At 26.5% G+C, this 25,676-nt stretch overlaps 1 protein-coding gene across 1 annotated transcript; it reads left to right on the plus strand.

Annotated features, from left to right (window-relative positions):
• Positions 1-266: 266 nt before the first annotated feature.
• On the plus strand, positions 267-2,215 carry LOC113385412 (protein SGT1 homolog). Its single transcript, XM_026623260.1, has 5 exons — positions 267-394; positions 678-791; positions 1,177-1,330; positions 1,417-1,583; positions 2,013-2,215. Exons 1-5 carry the CDS (start codon positions 353-355, stop codon positions 2,118-2,120), a joined length of 585 nt encoding a protein of 194 aa, XP_026479045.1. The 5' UTR covers positions 267-352; the 3' UTR covers positions 2,121-2,215.
• The last annotated feature ends 23,461 nt before the right edge of the window (positions 2,216-25,676 follow it).

Here is a 25,676-nt window from a genome sequence, read left to right on the forward strand (position 1 = left end):
GAATGATTTTCAAATTTTTAAAAAAGATTCAGGATTTTTGCGAAAAACCATAAACTTCTTTAAAAAGTCAATTAAATAAAACAGACGTACAATATATAACCAAATATGAAATTTTAAATAATTTGAATTTAGCGCCTACAATATGACAACCATGTTTTATCTTTGTTACAAACCTTCCAATCTTCTACATGAAGGTAAAAATCCAAAATATGCTGTTATTTTTATCCGCATATTTGACATATGCCATAAAAAAACAAACGACATATTTTAGGTAGATTCTATTTTTAAATAAACTTTGTATATATAAATAAATATTTAAATCTATAAATTAATCATATTGATAAGAAAAGAAATGAGTGAAGAGCAAAACTCTAGCACTAAGACAAAAATAGCGGTACGTCGTAGTTTATTGTATAAATAATTGATTCTAAATTTGTATTAGCATTATTATTTTTTTATTTAATATAATTTTAAAATATAGTTTATACATATTTAAAATCATAAAGTCATAAATGAATATTGCATTGCTATAGAATTATGCGCTCTCTTTTATGTTTCATTCCACAAAGGAGCCCCACTATTTAAATATACATATATCATTTTTATTCATATACTTTTTATACATATTTTATGCTCTATATATGGGTTTAACTAGAATTATATATTTATCTTAATAGGTTAAACCAAAAATAAGACATGATTGGTATCAAACAGAAACCGATGTCACTGTCACTATTTTGTTAAAGAACGTGGACGAATCAAAATTAAAGATTGATTATGGATCAACATCTGTAAGTACATCAATACTTTCTAAAAAATATAATTGACACAGGTTTTATAACAAAGACATATATTGCTACTCATTTGATTCTAAAAATGTGATTGTTCTAAACAGTAATGAATTGTGAGAAATGTATATGATTTATAACTTAAGCTATAATAAGCTTTGTTTCTATATTATGGATCATAGAATGGAAGAACTGAAAAATTATTTTCCCTGAAATTACTTTTATTTGAATGGAATATACAACTAGATATGATAAATTGATCAAACTAATTGATTAATACAACCTAAAGTTGCTTGATATTTTAAATCATATTTATTTTCGACAAGGAGTTATCAATAGATTTACTTTATATATCACTAGTTCTAGTTTATAAAAAAACTATTTTTAGCTTCATGTTAAGTATGAAGAAAATGAACTCGATTTTCGACTCTTAAATGGCATAGTACCTATATATTGCACACATAAAGTGACTCCATCAAAAATAGAAGTGAAACTTGTAAAAGCAATTGGCATAAGATGGGAAAAATTAGAAGCAGATGCAGGTATATAAGCAATGAAATTTTACATATACTTTGCTTTTGATACAATAATACAATTTTTATTTAAAGTGAATTTAACATTTTTTTAGAATTACCAAAACCAGTCAACCCTACCAAAGCAAATGAGAAATGGGAACAAATTGCAAGGGACTTTGAAGAAGAGAAACCTGAAGGTGATGCTGCTCTGAATGCTTTGTTCCAGAAAATTTATGGAGAGAGCAATGAAGATGTTCGCAGAGCTATGAACAAGTCATTTGTAAGTATTTTATATTTGTAAATAATACTATAATAAAATAAAATCTTCAGTAAACTTTTGTATAAGGGTTGATGTATATTTTGTACTGATTACATGTACATTGCTATATTTTCTAAATATTTCAAAATATTTATATAATTGGTACCTTGGAGAATAGAGGAATTGTGCAGAATGAATTATCTTGGTAGAGAGCAATTAAACTAAACCTGATTGATAGTAAAATGTAACCTTTAAACTTGGTAGTAGCACTGCTGAAATTTTATAAGTGGTTTATTCTAAAGTTGCTCTAATGTTAAAAATGAATTAGTGAATAAAAGGTACTTTTGGTCTAAAAGTATGACATTGATAAAGCCATTATATAAGCAGTTATATAATAAAATCTGTATATAATGTATTACAATGTTTAATTAAAATTCATTTATTTTATAGATGGAATCAGGTGGTACAGTACTGAGCACAAATTGGAACGAGGTGGGCAAAGAGAAGGTTGAGGTTCGTCCACCAGATGGAATGGAGTATAAGAAATGGGATTCATAAATTTATTTTTTTAAAACGATTAAGAAATTCTTAAATTTCATTGAGAGAAATCATTTTATGTAAATATCATTTTTCAAATATATTAATGTTTATAAAGCCAAATCTTATCTTTTTTTTTAAATAAAAAGGCGTTGGAAATAAAATAATTGGAAATTTGATATTAAACCCATAATATAACTGTGAATTTGATTGAAATTTCTTTAAGGATATCTGATTAAAATAGGACAATTGAAAATGAAGATTATTGAACTGCATTTCTATCTAAATAAATATGTTAAAAGTAAATGGATATGCATTAGATATTGAATAATGTGTGTAAGTTTTCAAGTTCTGACATATTGAAAAAAATAATTTATCTGATTTCAAAGATTTATAAAACTTTGCATTGTTATTGATCCTGCTACATGCCCACTGATTTTTAGGGATCACATCCAGCCATTATGTTATGTCCTAAAACTAATGACTGGAGTATTTACCATACACTTAAAAATTTTCATTTCATTTTTATATAGATTAATTTAAAAATCGATGTATATATTTTTTGTTCATAAAGTTCACGATCTTGAAAAAAAAAATTAATAAACAATTAAGTAAAATATATTTTTTTAAATTTTTATTTTATTTTAAAATTTTATGTTTTTAATGTTTTATGTATTTAAAAAAAATAAAATTATTAAAATATACAAAACTTTATGAATTTGAAAATGATTTATTAAAATAATAATTTTATTCATGCAATATTTGTAGGATTTACGCCCAACCCAACATAATGGATTGGATATTACAATATAATAACAATAGAAAAAGTATTGTCAAAAATTAGGATCGTTTATTATTATTATATTGATAAGGAACCATTAATCTAATTTAATAAAAAACTAGTGGTGTATGGCATCGTGCCTTAAGGCACATTGCTGGAACTTCCCGTGCCGTAACGAAATAGTCAAGAAATATTAAATGTTTTCAAATAGATTATTATAAATATTGTAACATTGTCTAATATTTATAAGAATTATATAAACTGAATTACAAAGTTAAAATTATTCACTTAACGTATATAAGTGAGCTTTAAAACTTTAACCAAAATTAAAATTGAATTCTGAATTACTTTCGATATTCAAAAAAAAATTGAAATGATTTTTTTTGTCTAAAAACAATTATTTTGTCAAAATAAGCAGAAAGTTTTTTGAATCATTCAAATCGGATGCTCCGTTCTCTCAAAAACTCGATTTCTATTTTCTGCACTCTTTGCTCCGCATCTCCTAAACGGCTGGACATGCCTTTGTCAAAAACTAATCAGCACATCTCCCTATCAATAGGAATCGAATGTTTTTTGAACCATTCAAATCGGTTAAAACGTGCGCCCGAAAACGTGGACGAAAAATTGTATCCATACATATATACACACACACATACACATATCTATTTTTTCTGAGTTATGCCAACATGTTCAGAAACCTTTAAAACGTGAAGAAATGTGAAGATTTTCAATTTCGATTTTTGGACGATTATAATAACTTACACTACGGGAAGTTAAATTGTAAGTTTAAAATAGTGCGAAGACCTTTGCCAAAACCGTTAAGTACTAAATTATTAGAAAACGATTATCATTCTCAATCGAATTCGAAAAATGAACTCTTCTGAAATGTTTCGGATAAATGGCACGAAAATCGTAAAATTAGTTCAGGTAGGTGCAAATATTTTCAATATTTTAGATGACTGCTATAAATGCCTGGATATTTTACAAGGAAACGGCAGGAATCATAATACAAAGGAAGCAGCTTTTGTTTCAGGACAAAACTAGCTGTAAGTGGAATTCTGTCTTAAGGCAATTAAGGCATCGTGCCTTAAGGCAAATTGCTGAAACTTCCCGTACCAAAAATTATTTTTTTTTAAAAACGATTAACATTTTTGAAAAAAATTTATTCGAAAAAATAAGATGGACAAATTGGACAAAAAATTACTTTTTTTAAAAAAAAAAAAAATTTAAATTTCTTTTTTTTTTGAAAAAAAAATGTTTTCTTTATTTTGACATATTTTGGAAGATCTGACCTTTTTTCAAAGCAATCGTACTGCTTTAACTGCATAAAGACGAAATATCAAAGCGCGTAAGCGCCGCGTCGCCGTCTAACGCGTAAACATTGGTACGGAACCCATAGGAATGTAAACAAAATCCATACTTATTGTTAAAATCTCTATAAAATATCTGATAATTTGATGTGCATATGTCTAATGATCATTTTTGACCGCCAAATGGCATTTTTTTTTACTTTTTTCATTAGATCTCCGAAACCGCTAGACCTGCCTTTATGAAAATTTGGTAAATTCTTCATCTTGTCAATACAAGTAAAACGTTTTTTGACTTATTCAAATTGGACACTCCGTTCTCTTAAAAACTGAGTTACCGTTTTCGGCACTTTTTGCCCCGTATCTTTGGAACGGCTAGACCTGTCTTTGCCAAAAACTAATCAGCACGTCTCCTTATCAATACGAATCGAATGTTTTTTGAATTATTCAAATCGGTTGATCCGTGTTCCCGAAATCGTCGACGAAAATTTGTATCCGCACATACATACACACACGCACATACATACATACATACACACACACACACACACACACACACACATACATCCATTTTTTCTAAGGTATGCCAAAATGATCAGAAACCTCTGAAACGCAAAGATATATAAAAATTTTCATTTTCGATTTTTTTGCGATTACTATAACTATCCCTACGGGAAGTTAATAATATGAAGATCCAGCTAGTCATTAAATATACATATTCTAACAAAAAAAAAAATTTGCTAAATATGCGTTTGTTATAATAATAAAACAAGTAGCAAATCTGAAGAATGTAAAAAATGCTTGTGGAAGATATAAGCATAAAAAGATTTCAACTTATATTTGCTTAAATTGTAAATATAATAAAAAAAATCCTGATAAAGTTTTAATAATCTTAACACGTACAAGTAACTTTAAATAATAAAGAACATTTAAAAATTAATTTTAAACAAATATCCATTACATATTCTTTCACAATACCGTCATTTTGACTGCTTCAGGGCAATGTAGGTAATATCAAACGTCTTTCTAGTGTTAATTAACTTCCCGTAGGGTAAGTTATAGTAATCGTCCAAAAATCGAAATCAAAAATTTTTACATTTCTCGACGTTTTGAAGGTTTCTGAACATTTTGGCATACCTCAGAAAAAATGGATGTGTGTGTGTGTGTGTGTGTGTGTGTGTGTGTTTTGTATGTCCGCGTTTTTTCGTCCACGTTTTCGGGCGCACGGATCAACCGATTTGAATGGTTTAAAAAACATTCGATTCCTATTGATAGGGAGATGTGCTGATTAGTTTTTGGCAAAGGTAGGTCCAGCCGTTACGGAGATATGGAGCAAAGAGTGCAAAAAATAGAAAGCGAATTTTTGAGAGAACGGATCAACCGATTTGAATGGTTTAAAAAACATTCGATTCCTATTGATAGGGAGATATGCTGATTAGTTTTTGGCAAAGGTAGGCCCAGAGGTTTCGGAGTTACAGAGCTAAATTTAAAAAAAATGGCTGTTTTTGAGAGAACTAAGCGTCCGATTTAAATGATTCAAAGAACTTTCTGCTTTTTTCAACAAAACAATTGATTTTGGAAAAAAAAATTTTTTGTTTCTAATTTTTTTTCAAAAATTTTTTTTTGTAATTTTGGACTAAAAATTCAAAAAATCACCCAAGCTAAGCACAGTCTAAGCGCCACTCTGGTAGAAATGTTTACGCAAGTGCGTTTAGACTGTTTGTGTACTGGAGCACTTTTCCAATTTTGTGAAAATTATTGAAAAATATGAAAATGCCGCCAAACTGAGCACAGTATAAGTGAAAATGTCGCACAGAATTATTTGCAAATGCGTTTAGACTGTGACTATGCGGGAGCACTTTTTCAATTTTGTGTAAATTTAGCAACTATTTTTTTTTTGGAATTTGATTCGAAATGAAATGACGATTGCTAATGTTCTGGAGATCATAAATTGATTTATTTATAATTAACTTTCCATAGGGTAAGTAATCGCAAAAAAATCGAAAATGAAAATTTTTATATATCTTCACGTTTCAGAGGTTTCTGAATATGTTGGCATACCTTGGAGAAAATTGATGTATGTGTGTGTGTATGTGTGTGTGTGCGTGCATGTGTGTGTGTTCGGATACAAATTTTCGTCGACGATTTCGGGAACACGGATAAAGCAATTTGAATAATTCAAAAAACATTCTAGCCGTTCCGAAGATATGGGGCAAAAAGGGTCAAAAACGGTAACTTAGTTTTTAAGAGAACGGAGCGTTCGATTTGTATAGTTCAAAAAACATTTTACTTGTATTAACAAGATGAAGATTTGATCAAATTTTCATGAAGATAGGACTAGCGGTTTCGGAGATCTAGTAAAAAAAACTAAAAAAAAATAACATTTGGCGGTCAACAATAATCATTAGACATTAGACATATGCATATCAAATTATCAGATATTTTATTGAGATTTTTACAATAAGTATAAGTTTTGTTTACATTCCTATGGGTTCCGTACCATTGTTTTTCTGTTAGACAGCGACGCGGCGCTTACGCGCTTTATATTTTGTCTCTATGCAGTTAAAGCAGTACGATTGCTTTGAAAAAAAGTTCAGATCTTCCAAAATATATCAAAATGAAGATAACATTTTTTCCAAAAAAAAATTTTTATAAAAAAAATTGTTTAAAATTTTTTTTTTTTTTAAAAATTTTATTTTCAAAAAAAGTAATTTTTTGTCCAATTTAAAATTTCTAAAAAATCTTATTTTTTCGAAGTAAAATTTTTTCAAAAATGTTAATCGTTTTTAAAAAAATAATAATTTTTGGTACGGGAAGTTGCAGCAATTTGCCTCAAGGCACGATGCCTTAATTGCCTTAAGACAGAATTCCACTTACAGCTAGTTATGTAATTGATGCCGATGTATATAACTAAGAACAATCCTCTGTAAAGTTAAGAATTTTTATTATTGGTCGTTATCAGGTCGTGTATATTACTGCCATATTACTGCTGAATAATATTGGTTTTAATATGAATTCACTTTTTGAAAATGTTGTTTTCTATATTTTTAAATGGACAGTAACTAATATATAAGATGTGAAGTCTGATTAAATGCTAAGGGCTCTTTCAAATTATTAACTTCCCGAAGGAGAAGTTTATGTTTTTGTATAGAAATACATCAGTCCAGAGTGTGCCACAAACTTCCAAAATATAAAACGAAAAGATAGAAAGGAAGTTCACACTGTATTAATTCCTGTCAATCACAAAATTACTGTCAATGGTCAGATGATGCGTATTCTTTAAGCCGTTATGCCATCTTATGATAGTTGTAAAAAATATTATCTAAGAAAAAAACGAAATGACTTTTGCATGATTGCAGTCATCAGATTTTGATTGAACGCTTATTTTGCTACTGTTAAGTTATAACACTTTTGAGCATTCAAATGTACAAATTAATAAAATAATTCTGTAAGCATGCCTTAACGTCGTAAATACATTACGTACGTCCACATTTACCATATCTTTATATCTCATGTACAAGTGTACCCACTTCTAATTTAATGAGTTTTCACTTTCACCTGGGATGAAAGTGAGGTCCAGAGGCATTGACCATGGGAGTTGGCGAGCGCAAAGACCGCTCTTATACGTAGGAACTGATTCAAGGTACAAATGTATGCATGTACTTCATTTATCATTATTGGCAATGATAAAGCCTACCAGGGCTTCTTAATCAATTTAATATAATAAATAGCACTTCTGCAAGAAAAGTATGATACGAGTCAAAAAAGTTAAGTTGTGCAGTATAATGAAAATAAAGAATTCAAAACTTTAAAACAAATGCAAATTTCTATCGTAGATCAAAACTAATTATTTGATAGGTTTCTTGTATTGTCTTTTGGATTTGGACCATTGGATTTCACAGCATACAGAACTCCAAAAACTCACTCCTATTTTCACTAATATTATTTTTTCATATTTTTAACTTCCCGTAGAGTAAGTTATTGTAATCGTCCAAAAATCGAAATTGAACATTTTTACATTTCTTCACGTTTTGAAGGTTTCTGAACATTTTGGCATACCTCAGAAAAAGTGGATGTGTGTGTGTATGCATGTCATACAATTTTTCGTCCACGTTTTCGGGCGCACAGATCAACCAATTTAAATGGTTCAAAAAACATTCGATTCCTATTGATAAGGAGATGTGCTGATTAGTTTTTGGGAAAGGCGGGTCCAGCCGTTACGGAGATACCGAGCAAAGAGTGCAGGAAATACAAATCGAGTTTCTGAGAGAACGGAGTATCCGATTTGAATGATCTAAAAAACATTCAATTTGTAATGATTGGGAAAACGGGTGATTAGTTTTTCGCAAAGGCATATTCCGTACCGTAATATTTCGTTACGGTACGGAAAGTTCCAGCAAATATACACCACTAGTTATTTTATTTAGTTTCTTTATAAACATTTAACTCATGACAATTTTCAGGGCTCAAAATTAATCAAATTGGATTTCAGTTCGTCCAAATTCAATGTGACAAAAACAAAAAAACTCCTGCTTGTTGGCCAGGAGCGTAAGTGAAATTTGCGAGGTTCTTTATAAAATATATAAAAAAAAACATACAATTAGAATAAATATTCATACCATTAATTATCATATCTATTTATCACTTTTTCCAAATTGTTAAACAATTCAAATTAATCATACCCTCTTCTTATCTTTTTTTGGAGGACTGAACATAAGCTAAAAAATAATTTACAGTTTTTTTTATAGACTTATAGTTTTCGTAAAGTTTCTGCCTCTATAGAATATTTGAGAAGTTTTTATTAATGCATCTACTACATATACATATTCTATATAAAATTGACGTCGACTATAAAAAAGAAGTAAAATTAGTTTACTTAAATCAATTTACTAACGGTAGGAAATTACTCATTTCCGTATTGCAATATGGAAATATAATCATGATTATTGACTAAAACCAATTATACACTTTAAATGCGTTATGATGCCAATAAAATTACGTTTAATGTACCTATCTATTAGCATTACACCTTTTTATCAAAGAAGTATTAATTACTTAATTAATCTTACGTAGATATGACTCGAATAGTTTTCACCTAAATACATAACCATCCCGATACAAGTAAATCTAAAATTTGCCAAACTGATTTATAAATTAATTTACATTATTATAGGTAAAAATTAATATACCTATAGTAATATATATACCTATAATAATATATACCTAAAAATAAGGTTTAAATTTAACATATAGCGTTAATTATTAATTACATGAAAATATGAATTAATTCATATTTTTGCATAATATCATAATTATATTATGCAAAATTTAATAACAATTAGATTTAGTTAAAAACCGGATTAAGGTTTGGACTTTATTACGAAAAGTATTTATTGTAATGGGAAAACAATTCACGTGGTTGAATACTGCAATTAATTAAAAACTTAAGCAACAATAGAATTTTTTTTTCATTTTTTCTCACACATAAGTCATTTCCTACAAAGTTTTAACAAGAAATAAAATCGATTAGCTTTTGAACCCTGCAGGGTTAAATATTCATGAGATGAGAGTATTTTTTGAAAGCGTTAACACACCTACGATATATAGCTTTTACGCTGGAAACTAGACAAGTAACTCCATAATATATATATATATATATATATATATATAAATATAGATATATAAATATATACGTAATAATTTAAAAAATATGTAAGTAAATGTGTTTTTCTCATGGTCAAGACGTGAACTTTACTTTCTTCATTGCAGATGCGGTCTTGAGTGAAAGTTCACAAATAATTATACAATCACATTGAGAATTTATGATTATATTGCACATTATATTTATATTTTCATACTTACATTCATTTTAATGCTACAAGAAATATTTATATCAACACTCTTCACAAAAGACATAAAAAAATTCATGACAGCAATATCTTTAAATTTGGAACTATAAATAGAGTAGATTGCAACAATTTTAGCACAAATATTCTTTATATCGAGTTTTTTAACTAAAATATATTTTTTAATGAAAATACCAAAATGTATTAAAAAAAATCTTTAAACAGCATTTCATTGATATTATGTTATATCTGAATGTATTCTTAAAACCCATTGATTAAAAATAATAATAAATTACTAGAGCATTCATTAAACCTATTGATTAATTTTTTTTATATTTAATGCATTTATTTTCAACTTTTCGATATTTCAAGAAATTGTGAATCTTTTGACAAAAAAAGGAGAGAAAAGTATGTACATGAGTACGGGGCCAACATTTGATTTTCATAAAATTAAGATTTAAGGATTTAAGGCATAAGGTGAAGATCTGCCTAGCCGTTTCTTTACATAAAACTACATAAGAATTTTTACTTTATATTTAATGTATTTATTTTGAACTTCTCGATATTTCAAGTCATTCTAAATTTTTTGACACAAAGAAGGGACAAAGAATGTGTATGAGTACAGGACCAAAATTTGATGCCTCGTTTACTCTAAAAACGATCAAACCGGTTACATAAGTTTAAGATTTAAGGATATTTGTGAAGATCTACCTAGCCGTTTTTCTTTATAAACAGCAGGCAAGATCAACATTCATCGTCGACGTTTACGCAAAAAATCCTGAAACTGTTCGAAAGATATAGCCAGGAATTGTAATTGATAATTATTAATTATCTATTAATAACGATCGTTCAAGCCATTTCTTCGTAATGAATTGTTCCAATTTTGTACGATTTTCTATAATTATCAGCACATTGGTATAGTTTATATTATAGAACCTATAATATAGATTCAAAGAACATCCTAACATATTACCTACAACAAAATTCATTAAAGAGTGGAATAATAATGTCACAATTTTAAAACTTCCTGAATTTCAATTCTTAATTATTAAATCGACTATTTACATATTTTAAAAATTATTTTAATTACATAATTTCTTTTTTTACATATAATTAAAAGTTTATATCGCTATAACTACATCTTAGTGACCACAATGGACCATAAATACTTTTTCACATCTAATCTTCATAACTCACGAATTTCAAATATCACTAATGTGAATTATATAATAACCAGTAACACGCAATTAGATGTAATACCTAACTTTCTTTTAGTAGATACAATTATAGAAAAAAGTTGACCAGACTTCGGATGGCTCTAACATAAAAAGTGGAATAATTTATGTAAAAAAGATCAGAACACATAAAACATAACGAGCCATTGACACACATTTCCGAAACGATGACCCTATTGCATAATGGACCTACATGCATTTCTTGTAAATGCATATATGAATATATTTATAAGTGCTGATTCTTTCGAATATAATGATAATCATAATATAATAATTTTGGTAATTGATTTGTATAAAATTATTAAATTATAATATATTATGTATTTATTCTATTTTTTTTAAATATATTTTTAACAGCAATCAGAACCTTATGTCCTATGAGCTGTTGAGCTGAAACTTCTCCTTACTTCGTATTTTTAGATGGTAACCCAAAGGTTAATCCATCCATATTTGATGATTATTGTTATTAGAATTAATCTAATAGGGCTGACTTTTTATTGGTGCAGCAATGCCGGGCAAGGGCTATTTTCACTTGGAAACATATTGCTATCTATATTTCCAAGTGAAAATTGTTGTCACTGCTGCCTGACAACAGGCTGCTCGAAGTGGGTATCGAACCCGGGACCTGATTCAGGTCCCGTCGCTCTTAACCGCTTACCCACGGGCAAGCCGTCATTCTAAATTAAACACTAAATTAATTCCTAAATAAATTTACTATATGTTTGCAATTTAACCCTCTGTGATCTCACGTAACTTTCATTCCAAATTTTACGATACTTTTCCAAATAATTGTGGCTTAAGCCATATTTTTTTAGTAAGATCACATAATCATAAATCTTAATTTTCATACACGTAAGTGTAAACATTATAGGCAGCTGTTACTTGAAAGTCACATAATTCGTTATTATCAAAAAAATTGTTTAAACAGAATTTATCGTTTTTTATTAGGTTTATAATTACTTTGTGGGCGTCCATTAATCACATGATCGATTTTTGAAGGATTTATGGACCCCCCCAACTCCTTAGTGATGATATTCAAAATCACCCCCTCTCCCCACAAAACATCATGTGTATGTTACGAGAAAAAATTGTAAAATCTTTGTTTTCTTTGGAAATGTTTGAATTTTTGTAAAAAAAAATCTTACTATACCTCCTTCCCTCACGTAATATTACGTGCTTTTTGCCAAAGAACACCCCCCCCCCCCCTTCCCAAAAACCTCATGTAATTAATGGATTTAAAACCAAAAATCGGCCCATGGAGGTTTAAGTTATAAATATAAAGGTTTAGTAGAAATTTTTGATCGCAATTTTTGTTATTTTTAGAAGTTTGTTCCAAAAATATTCATGATGAAAGCAGTCATTTATAATTTTTTCCAAGATGATATCGACGATATATGTCTATTATCTAAACCAACTTTTAAAAATTTATTTCAAATAATTTTTTCACTTACCAATTGATCTGTTTTTAAATTCCCAAAGGAAAATTTAAAGTTTTTAATAGTTGTTTTCTTGACGTTGCAAATTATCATCATACACGAAAATTAAATATATACTATATTTATATATAATATATACTATACTTATGTGTATGTATGTGAGCCAAAATTTGTCGGCGTTTTCTTAAAAACGACTGCACCGATTTTAAAAATTTAGGAGCCTTTTAAGATAAGCATTCTTTTACAAATAGCAAAAAAATTTTCGTTCAGGTTTTCGCAAAAAATCCTGAAATTTTGGAAATTTAAAAACCGATTGAAAAATATTAAACGGTGGTTGGTTGAAAAGAATATACATTTATTATTTATTATATCAAGAATATATTTGTTTTACGATTTCGATGAAATTGTTTTTATGATGACAGATTGCTCGATATTAAGGAACATCCTAAAATATTATAGGCCCACAAAAATGGTTTAAATATAAACATTTATTAAAGTTTAGTATAAATCCAAATTTTGAAACTGTTATTGCCATAATTTTGAAAGTTTCTAAAATTAATTCTTATTGATTATGTTGATTATTTACATATATTGAAAGGCTTTTGCAACTTGCCTTAAGGCAAAATGCCATTTGGAACTTTTAATATATGTTTAATAATATATGATCAATAATAGATGTTTAATAATAATAAGTTTAATATATGAAGAAGTAAAGTTAAAAAATATAAACATTTAGCAAAAATTTAGTAGCAATTTTTGAGCGCAAATTTTATCATTTCTACAATTTTGGTCCAAAAAGATTATGATCAAAAGCAGTCATTTACTATTTTCTCATATAGATAATTTCAACGGCATCTCTATTATTAAAGCCTAAATTAAGATTCATTTTTAGTTAATTAATAAATTAGCAACTGATCTGTAACTTAAATAACCATTTTGCCAGATCGATAAGTAAAAACGATTTTTATTTGTAAATTCTTCAATTCTTCATCTTTCAGCAGACTTTATTGCAAACAATAAAACAATTTTCATCACTCTTTACATTTATTATAATGAAGTAATGAACATTAAATGTGTACCAGAGATTGCAACCTAAGACAAAAGTTACATTTATTCTGAACTAGATTACTTTCAGATTCTCACAAGATTTAATAGATCGAGCAATGTGCGCAACGAAAATTGCAATATCAATTATAGAAATCTATTTCAACAAACTATAACGGATATAAAAGTTTTTGTTTATAAATTCTTCATATGTTAGAACAATACCCAGTTCATATTCACAGTACAAAGATTCTCAATTAGTGAATAAGTCAAAAGTAGTCAAATAATTGAGGATACATTTCAAGAACTCCTGAATCAAAAGTTGCTTTACTCATCAGTTATGCCTTAATCAGAAAAAGTACCTTAATCATTTTATTTTTGTATTATTTTTTTAATACGTTGTGCATTTAAATACATTATTTTCCCTAGAAACCAATTCATGCAAAAAATTTAAAATCCTGGTCATATTGGCACATCTTAGATAAATTATATATTTTCAATACGACTTTTTTGCTTAATTCCAAATATAAATCTACCCTTGGGTAATTTTTTAACAAACTTTAGCATTTTAAAATTCTACTACTATATAACTAAATTTAATAAATGTCTTCTTAGTTAAATTGTAATTATATCAAAAGAGAGAACAAATTGTAGCGTTTACTACAAATAGATGAATACCTATTTGAATCATTCAGAAACCATTAAACTCATAAACCAGGAAGATGAAATATATTTTTAAATTGATTATTTTACATATGCACATTAAAAAAGAATATTTCAAGTTTTTTAAATTATCTTGTTCATGTGAATATAGACATTTAAATACAAAACGTATTAGGATAAAAAAAAAATGATTAAGGTACTACCACTTGAAATCTGCAAAGATTTCCAAATTTTATATAAGTTTTAGAAAAAATGATAGGGTTCTAGTTAAATAAAACTTATTTTTTTTGAACAAAATGCTAAAATTTCTATTCGGATGTTAAAATATTTTGATTTTAGATCAGAAGTTAGTTTTGAATATCTTATATAATAAAAATAAGCATATTATTAAAATCTAAAAATTCTATAATTTGAATTGTTTTGTTTTAAATTTTTTCATCCCTAGCATCTATTTTGTAATTTTATTTTGTTAATATTCTGTTTATTATTTACATTTATATTTTTAATAAAGTTTTGATTGACAAAAAAATCCCTAGTATCTACCTTTTTTTCACAAAAACCAATTGGATCACAGAATATTGTATTGTGAAAATGAATTGATTTTTTGAAAATTTGCAAAAGTATTAACTTTTTGATCAAGTCACAAAATATATTATAAAAAAATTTATTTAATATTATTAGTCATAGATTGATAATTTTACGGAAATAATAAAAAATGCACGAAATATCGTCCCTTATTCACTTCTAGTTCATTAACGTTTATAATTGTTTTGTTTTAATAATTTCGTTTCTTTCGAATATTCAAATGCTAACACGAACGGCTTTATGTTTTTGGCAGAAAATCCGATTTGATAATTTTATATTTTTCTCGACGTTTCAAGTCATACTGATTCGTTTGACACCAAAATTAAAAAAAATATGTGTGTGTGTCTATTGTACTGATTAGTAAATAGACCGAGTTAGTTCTTCATAATTAATATTTTCTGAATTTGATGAAACTTTTTATGATGATAGAGTCTATGATCTGAAAATTTTAAATGTCAATTCATATTGATTTTGCCGATTATTTACACATATTGAAAATATGCCTTAATCAAATGTCAGTTACACATAGTTATATAAATTAGCTCATAAACTTATTATTTATAAACAAAATATAATTTAGGAAATACAAAATACAATAATGAATTTTCATTCATACGAAAACATAAATCATAAATTAATTGCATATATTATATATATATAATAATTGCCAATCACTGGTATAATTATATATATCACACATCGCATCGACTCATTTCTGAATCGATGTTATAACGATCGGTCAGTTATTAGTATTCAATTAATTCTATTTCAATCAATTAGCCTAATTTACTCACATATTAATTGTTAATTAGCCATCATGAATGTGATATTAATTATGTGCGTGATTTTGTTTTCAATTGTAAGTAGTTAATTGTAATAATTGTAATTAATCGTGTTAATTCTATAGTCATATTTACATTCACAAAAGTCATATTTCAATTCAAATATATTTAGTATTTACATTACAAAGATCATTATTAATTTAGTCGATTTAATAATTTTTAATTAGTAAAGTACGACATAATGGTATGAAATATATTAAATTAATAAAAAATTTTAAGGAAGGTAATAATTATTAAATATTAAACTCTCCAATATTGTTTATAGTACTACAAATTAATTATACAACTTTTTACTTATAAAATTTGTAAAATTATAAAAATAAATTTAGTTTATCTTATTTAGAATAACATACAATGCCTTTGATATATAAAGTAAGAAAGTATTTCAGTAAACTGAAGAAAGTATTTTTTAATTGAATTCTGATAAGATAGTTATGCATTATATTATATTAAACTATATATTATTTTTATTAACAAACTATAGGTAATATTATTTGTTAATTCTGATGTTGTCCTAAGTATGTAGGATAAAGTAAGTAATATACTAATACTAATTAATATGTTAACTAAGTAAAATGTTAAGAATGTATATTCTCTATATATGCATGATGTATGAAGATATAATAATATTAAAAAAAATTATAAATTTTATTGATACTTTTATTGTTATAGTGCGCAGTAGTAAAATCCAGAACTTCGTCCATAATTGAAGGTGACAACTATTTAGAAAATCAATTTTGGAAAAACATGCCAACTGATGGTAAGACTTTTACATCATATGTAAAAAAATAAAGAATCAAATAAAAAAAATAAAAAATAAAGATTTGAAGATATATTAATTTTTATCAAACATATTTAATTTTTTTATATTAATAAAACTATTTTTTACAAAAGATTATTAATAAATATTTGAATTTGAATATTATGAATTTCAATGAACCAACAATAAATGAATACAAACTTTAAGTTGATATAAACGATATGTGATAAATTGAAACAATCATATATCAATAATATAAATATTTTTGTTTACCAATAGTAATACAACTTGTACTAATCTACAACATGTCAAACTTTTCAAATTTGATTTTAGATTGAATATTTTGAGATAACGGAGCGTCCGATTTATATAATTCAAAAAACATTTTACTTGTATTGAATACTATATAGTAGAAGTAGATGATCTGAAGAAAGTATATGAAAAAGGCTGTATTATTTATTTTTTTAAAATATCTGTAACATATCTGCTCACCAAAATATATTATAAACAAACATAAAAATAAATAATAATGTTTTTCTTATATGAAACAGCTTCCACTTTAAATGGAACTTCCACTATAAATGGTCTTCTGACTTCTATATGTCTTTCGGGAAGTTAATATTTAAACTTCTTATACTTTTTAATAGCGTATCAAAAATAATGAAAAATAGCTTGTAAAAAGTTTGTAACATTTCTCTTCGTAAACCAATTCTCTATATTGTATTATAAGTACTTTAATCTTAGCAGTGCAGTACCCGCTGAAGAAAGTGGTCAAACGCGAAGCAAAAAATCACATGTACGGAAGAGGCTACAAGAGCCATTCGCGAAGGAATATTGAATCGACTTACTGGGAGAGATTACATGGCATTGGAAGATATGGCATTAACAAGATTTTCAAATAAAGTATTCAGTACGAGAAACGAATAACAATTCATTAGTTTTACAGTAATTATCTAATTGTAAGTTCAAAATGCATTAGAAATATGCAATAGATGAATAAATTGAAGTACTAAAGTTTGTTGTCCGCAAAAACTTCATTATAATAAAATCAGGATTTTTAAATATTTTAAAGCATATAAAATTTGGAACAAATAAATAAATTTCAGGTTTCACAAAACAATAAAAATATTTCTTTAGTATCATTAATAAATATTGATTGATATTTTTATGGTACGTAATAATAATTAAATGACTTCTATGGAGTGTTGAAAACTAGATTTTCTTGGTTGGAAAATTTGGATTTCATAAGCTCATTAAAGCTTATAAAGCATTGAGTCTGATGGCTTATAATAACATAAACAAATAATGTAAAATCTAGGTTTGAATATGGCTTTTAATTATTAATTACATATTATGAAAACATTACATAAATAATTGGAGCATATATTTTAGAAAAGAACTCAATGATATTTGGCAGAAGTTATGTTTTATTTTCATATTTGATTTTATTAAAACTATTAATTAAAGCACCAAAATGAAAATAATAAACAATGTTTAAATTTTTTCTAATTATCTTTTCGAATAATTTAAATAACTTTTGCGTCAGAACAATAAACTAGATTTAAATTTGGCTTTGATTTTTTTGTTAAATTTAATACACAAGTATGTACTACATTCGTACTACATTCGTAAAGAATATTCATAGCGATAGATAAAGTTTATAATATATATATGTATATATATGTACGTATATATATGTATATATATATATGTATATATATTTATATATATATATATATATATATAATATTAATAATTTAGTTAACCTATATTTTGAGTAGTTATGCTTTGTTTTTCAAAAATCACAAGTTTATCTTTTCTAGAATAATAATTCAATTGGAATAATACATCTAAAAATAAATGAACTTCCTTGGAGTTACTACTTAATTTTAGAAAATTTGATTTTAATAAGTTTATTAAATAAAACATCATAATTAAGAGAAACAATAAACAATGTATTAATTTTTTCGAGATATGTTTTTGAGATAAATAATTTGCGCCAAGACAATGAACTAGTTAAATTAAAAGAGATAGATATATCAGTAATATATAATTTTTATATAAAAAACTTCAATATAAAAATATGATGTATTTTAATAAATTAATAAAATCAAAAATAAAAGTGAATATTATTGCTGTTATATTTTGTTTTTCATTAATCACACTAAGTTATATTTTCTAAAAAATTTATAAAAATAATAAATCGACTTAGTACCAGATTTGATGTTACTACCAGGTTTTAAAAGAATTAGATTTGATAGGTTCCTTAAATAAAAAGTTATTTAAGAAAAAGGTAGGGGTAAAAAGGTAGAATAAGCTAAAGTAGGTAAGCTTTTTAATAAAAATTTAGGTTAACTTTTTGATGAGATAAACAAATTATGTATCACGAAAGTAATCTGGGTTTAAATATCGCATTTCTTTTAATTATTTAAAAATTGCATTGAATTTTACTTTATATATTAATATATAAATAAAAAAAAATAACATGAATAATTGTGGACCGCTAAATATTAATCAGTTTAATATTCATAAAAAATAGTTTAATTGTAAATTTTAAAAAAAAATGCATAGTTGGGCATTCGTATTTACAAAATTCTGAGCATATTTGTATTTTTAATTATAGCAATAAAATTTAAAAATAATAAAAAAATGTTGAAATAGCATTTTATCACAGATATTTTTATATAAATAATATGCTAGAAATCATATATCGATTTATCTTGTAAACGCATGATCTGTCTGATATCATAGTCAGATTAATATTAATAATATACGTATAATAATTAATTATAAACATGTATAAAGAATTATCGGTCAAATTTCTAACTATAATAGTACTTTCAATATCTCTTTTATTACATTATATTTATATTTATTTATTTTATGATTAATTTACTAATCAATAAATTGTAATAAAATCAGGTGTTTTTTATAGAAAGTACAGATAGGTTAATGCACTTGTTTATAAGGCCAATAATAATTAAAAAGTTCAAAATATATCGGGGAAAAAAATTTTAATAAGAAATATAGAAATGTAGAAATTCAGATAGGACAACCAATGTTTGCCTTTCAAAAAAACTTATAGAACTCTTTAGTTATATTTATCATGAGACCAGCGAGAATGATCACTTGAACCATTGGCAATTAACTTTTAACACCTTCTGTATTTATTACTTTCCTATACTTTTAATATTATTAGTGCAATACGAATAAATTTTAATTATTTAAGTTCACATGAAATTTCTATCAAACTTTCACAATATTGTTTTTAAATAGACATTAAGAATCAATACACACTAGTATTAGGTAATTAACGCCACATACTGTGTAATATCACAAAGATCGAATATCAGCATTGAAACATTGTATTTTTTGAAAGTTTATCTTCAGTTCAAAGACGATTCACGTAGAATTTCTAAAAATATAATGTGTCTAATAAACAACAAATTAATATAAATAAAATATAAAAGTTTTTATCCGGCGTAAAACTTATCATCAACATAAAAACGTGTTTGTATGTATTTTCAATTTCAACTATGTCTGCATATAGATTCTTCTATAATAGTCGGTATTAAATTTACAAGTGCATGTATAAGATCGGAGAAAGTCACATTGACATTGCCATTCCATACTGTCATGAAGATTAAGTGTCCACGATTGTTAAATCAATGAATCGTTTGATTTTTAAAAATACTTTTCATAAATAAAAAGTGACAAAGCAATGATTTGTTCAAGTATCCAATGCGTAAGCAAAATTTGATTCGAATTAATAATATGATGCCAGGGATTTTCAACTTTGTTAAGACATCGGTTTTAAATTTTTCGTTTTTTATTACAAAATCCCGAAATTCACTTATGATTTTTTTATATTTCTGCAATAGAGCTATAGGTTACTCAATAAAAATGTTGATTGTAATTATCTAAATACATAATTATTTATCAGATAAGTGTGGGGTAAGGTGGGACACAAAGGTCCAATTTGACTTCCAGTAATTATCTAAATCATTCAATCAAATGAACTACATTATAACACATAACACGTATCAAACAAACAACTATTGAACTATGTTTAGTAATATTCCCAGTTAACTCCTAATTAAAGAAATATATTTCTTTTACTATTTTTATAAAATATGTCATCTCCATAGGTGGGGTAAAAAAGGACAGCCAGCTGGCAAACAGATCCAATCACTTATTTCTAATTTTAAAGGGATTTTGCGAAATAATAACTACATTATTTATCCAACGCGAAATACAATTTTCATGAGCACATTTTTTACAAAGATACCATTGTGTATAGCCTTGATCTGGTATTTTATCAGAAATTGTCATCATAAAAGTTGGAATAACTATTAATTTATTTATCTATTGTAATTGTTTTTTTAACTTAATTTATATTTTTATTTATTATTTTCTTATTATTTACACCTTTGTGAGTTGTATGTGTGAGTGTAAAGGTTCAGTCAGTCCTTTTTACACCACCCACATGTAAGATTTTATAGAGTTTACATAAAGTAATACTGTTGACTGTAAAATAAAAATAACAATACATCTTACAAAACAATTATATAATGTTTTCTTAAAAATTAACTAAATAAAAAAGCACAGAACCAAAAATGTACCAACAAAAAATAAACTTTTGTTAAATACATGGCACTCTCCTGATAGCGACGTCGTAAAAATTAAGCTGATGATTAGTTACTCATCTTTTGCCTTCTACTTTAAAATAGTAATAATAGGTAGTACTGCCCTAAGGCAGGTCTGTGAGCTGAGTTAAACTCAAACTCAGTTCAGGGAAGAAGTAGTGCGAGAGTTTTTTGCATTTCCATTTCACACCGCAGTCCCCGAGATGGGCTTATTTTCGATTGGAAACATATTTTGATCTATATTTTCAATTGAAAATAGCATCACGCTGCCCGATGTCAGATTACCAGAGCAGGGAATCGAACGCGTGACCCCATTCATATGCGTCAGCGCGTTAACAATCTTCGTCACGACAAACTTTTTAAAAAAGTATCGAAAAAAAATACTTTACTTGTTTTGAAGAAAATGATGGTGGACTACTTTACCCGCAGACTTTTAAGCCCCGCTCTACCCCAATATAAATATTTATATTTCTCATAAAAGTTTCAACGGAGTGTGAGCGAACCTCTCGTATATTTTTATAATACAATCAAAGTTTCACACAAATATCTAGCAAATACAATTTCATTGTGGGACTAATTTATTGACGCATGATATTATTTTATGTTTTTCTTGTTTCTTTCTTTGACTTCAAATAAAATTGTAAATCTGTACGCATAGTATATATGTGTCATATAATATGGCATTGAATGCTATTTTACTAACATAGTAGCATACTAACTATATGTAATAAATCACCAACTTGTTAAATCCTCTTAATTGCATTTGACAGAAAATTCAATACAAAATAAAATCACTGTCAGTAATGTCTTTAGACTTTAGATTAATTTGTTTTTTATTTGTTTTATCACTAGATACGCCAAATTAAAGTGATTTATAACTCAATTATAAGACGTCTACCACAATTGGTCCATTTAAATTGAAAGCATAAGTAAATATTATGAGTTAGATATGATTAAATTAAGAAGTAACAATATTGTATTCCTGAATCCCATGAAAATGTTACAATAAAAATGTGGGAAAAGAATTCATGTGCCTTACGTTAATGACCTCTAATATGCGGATTTCGCTTTAACAAAGCAAATGCATAGAAAAGAAAGACTTGTGATAAGATGAACAACGCAAATTTGAATAGCATTTATTTTTATCATTTACATTGTTAAAGAAAATTATAGGCAGTTGCAACTTTCTTACGATTAATGAAAAATGTTGAGAATGCTTTAAGACTGGAACTGAATAGTATACATATATGAAGTAGACAAGTAATACAAATAAAAAAGTGGCGGATTAAGCTTCCTGTCGCCCTAGGCCCTATCTGATCAAGCGCCCTTTTAATAGACAAAATTTGACTTCTTTAATTAAACAATTTATTTGAAATTTTTGATTTTTTTAACTTTCCGTAAGGTAAAGTTAATTTTTTTCTTATCATCACATTTCAAGGCGTTCTGAACATTTTGGCATACCATTAAATGTGTGTGTGTATGTATGTATGTATGATACTCGAAACCGCTGAATCTGCCTTCTCAAAAATTGGTTAATTTTTTATCTCGTTCATATAAATAAAATGTTTTTTGAATCATTCAAATCGGACGCTAGGTTCTCTCAATTTTTGCCCCGTATATTTGAAACGGCTGGACCCGCCTTTGTCAAAAACTAATCAGCACGTCCCCCTATAAGTAGGAATCGAATGCTTCTTGAATCAGGCAAATCTGTTGATCCGTGCTCTCGAAATCGCAGATTAAAATTAGTATTCTTGGACAATAATTACATACATACATACTACTTACATACAAACACTCGCGCACACAAACATCCAACTTTTCTGGGGTGTTTAGAAACCTTTGGACCGTAAAGATGAGCAAAAAAATTATTTGCGATTTTTTTGCGATTACAAAGTTACAAAAAATGAACAGAGCTTCAATATTTTTCCAAAAGATACTTAATAATTTGATAATTTTTATTTTAAAGATGATATATGAAAATATTAATGAGGCGCTCTCGAATAAGTTTGATTAGAAAACGAATAAAACATTCTATTTCACAGAAAATTATCTGTAAATTTATAAAAACAGATCAATATTAATCCTTAAAATGAATTACCGTGACAATTTTTTGGGTTTAAAATTTTGACATAGTGAGAAATTTGCCGCACCTCAAAATTATGCTGCCCTAGGCCCAAGCCTCACGGCCATCCAGCGCTGCAAATAAAGTTTTAACGATACTATTTTAAAGTAGAAGGTCAAATATGGGTAACAAGCCATTACCTTATTTTCTGTGACGTCGCTATCAGGAGATAAATGGCGACATATCAATAAAGGCTATATATCAATTTAAACAAAGGCTATGAGCACTGTTGTTTAGTTTACGAAACCTTAATATTATTTTATACGTTATTTAGTTGTTTTACAAAAAAATTGTTATTTTTAAGTTATATTCAACAGTTTTTCTTTAGGTGGGGTCAGAATAACCAACTAAAAATTTACCATGGCAAAGGCGTAAACAATAAATAAATAGTTAATAAACAAGTAAATTAATTTAAGAAGCTATTTTACAAAAGATAAATTGAATTAATAGTTATTCCATTTTCGCTCATAAATATTACTGTCAAAATACCAGATCAAGGTTATATACAGTATGATTTTTGTAAAAAATATTCCCATGAAATTTGTATTTCGCATTGAATAATATTGAGCCAATGTATAGCAATATCAAAGTTATTTAATATCATCAATTAGCATTTACATTTTTACATAATAATTTTATTTATCGAGATTAACTTCCCGAAGCCCAGACAAGGATTTGCAGAACCAAGAAAATTCGATTTGCTTTAAAAATTTTATGTTTTCTGATATTTCAAATCATTATGAATTAAATTCTGAAAACAAAATGTAATTATACAATTAAATTAATTAATTTTCAATTCGCTATTATCAAATCACGAAAAAATATTATTACGTTCAATCAGCAGATTAGCTTTTTGAATTGAAAGTGAAAGGATATATGGTAAAATTAAGTGAAATCTGCTCATTAAAATAATATTAATAAATAAATATTTAATTTTGAAATGATTGTTTATAGGTTTTACGATTATTACTTGTTAAGAAGCACTTGAAATAAATGAAATCATATCATGAATAAAATTACACGAGGATTTATCTACTGGTGTATTTTGTCTCATTGAATTTCGAATATATTATATTGTATTTAATTTCGACTTTTCCATTTAAGGTATCTTAAAATCTTTGGTGAAAAACTATTAGTAAACTTTAAAAATGATTTCTTCATTATTCTGAACATTCTCTTAAATGACTACGGACACTTACAACAATTAATTTGATACAATCTTTTCTACAAAGTTCTTTAGTCAGTTTTAATAGTTTAAGCTTTATTGCTACATATGGCTAATTTTGTCTACCTATGATTATATACCAAATTTCTATGTTTATTTGTATGATCAAAGTTTTATAGCGATATTACAGATATCTATATATTTGGTGAAGGATCCAAAAGTTTTACCGCTCTTATTTCGCTCTTATCGAACCACTTTGAATTGGTTTTAAAATTCTTCCGCTCTCATTTTGCTCTTACCACTTTAAAATGGTTTTAAAATATTTCTTTCATCAAATATTTAAATTTTAAATGAACCGAAAATTAAATTTAAGGAAAAAGATTCCTTAAGAAAAAATGGTAACAGATTTATTTGGTGAAAAAACTAAATTATACCTTCATGCTTAAATTACCTTCATGGTAAAATGTGAATAAATAAATAAAAATAAATAAAAAATCATCAGCGTTGTGCTAATAATAAGAACATTTAAAATATGGTCATTGAAATTTAATTACAATATGTTTATTTAATTTTGATTCTATCAAAAACAGTGTTTTATGATTATAAATAATGGCATGTAAAAAAGCACCATATGGTTCTAAATGCTACTAAATAATATTTACATGTAATTCTGATTTCGCAAACTTTCTAGCTTTCCAGAATAATTCAATGGCATTTAAAATAAGCTTTACCACATTTGAAACATCCTCTAATATACAGAAGAAAACACACAAAGATTGATAGGTAAAATGCACCAAGTAAAAAGTGTTAATGGTAAATAGATATATTTAGAGATCCATTCACAAATAAAGAGTTTTAATTCACACAAGTTCACACGCAATAATTGTAAGAAATAAAAATAATTAGCATTATATTATAATACAAAACAAGAAAGATTAAACAATGTGTACATAAATATTACTCTTTGTTTTCAAACACTAATATATGTCTATCGATATAATAACCTTACCCACCAACCTATACATTCGAGCAATTAGATAAATATATATTAACCTTTTAAATATAAATAAAATTCGATTTTACTTAATTAAATAATATTAATTACAAACAGGATAATTTTAATTATATATGGTTTATTATAGAGT

The sequence above is a fragment of the Ctenocephalides felis genome, unplaced genomic scaffold (assembly GCF_003426905.1).
Source record: "Ctenocephalides felis isolate EL2017-DRISC unplaced genomic scaffold, ASM342690v1 CF-g0.4_SCAFFOLD_03571, whole genome shotgun sequence".
Lineage (NCBI taxonomy): Eukaryota > Metazoa > Arthropoda > Insecta > Siphonaptera > Pulicidae > Ctenocephalides > Ctenocephalides felis.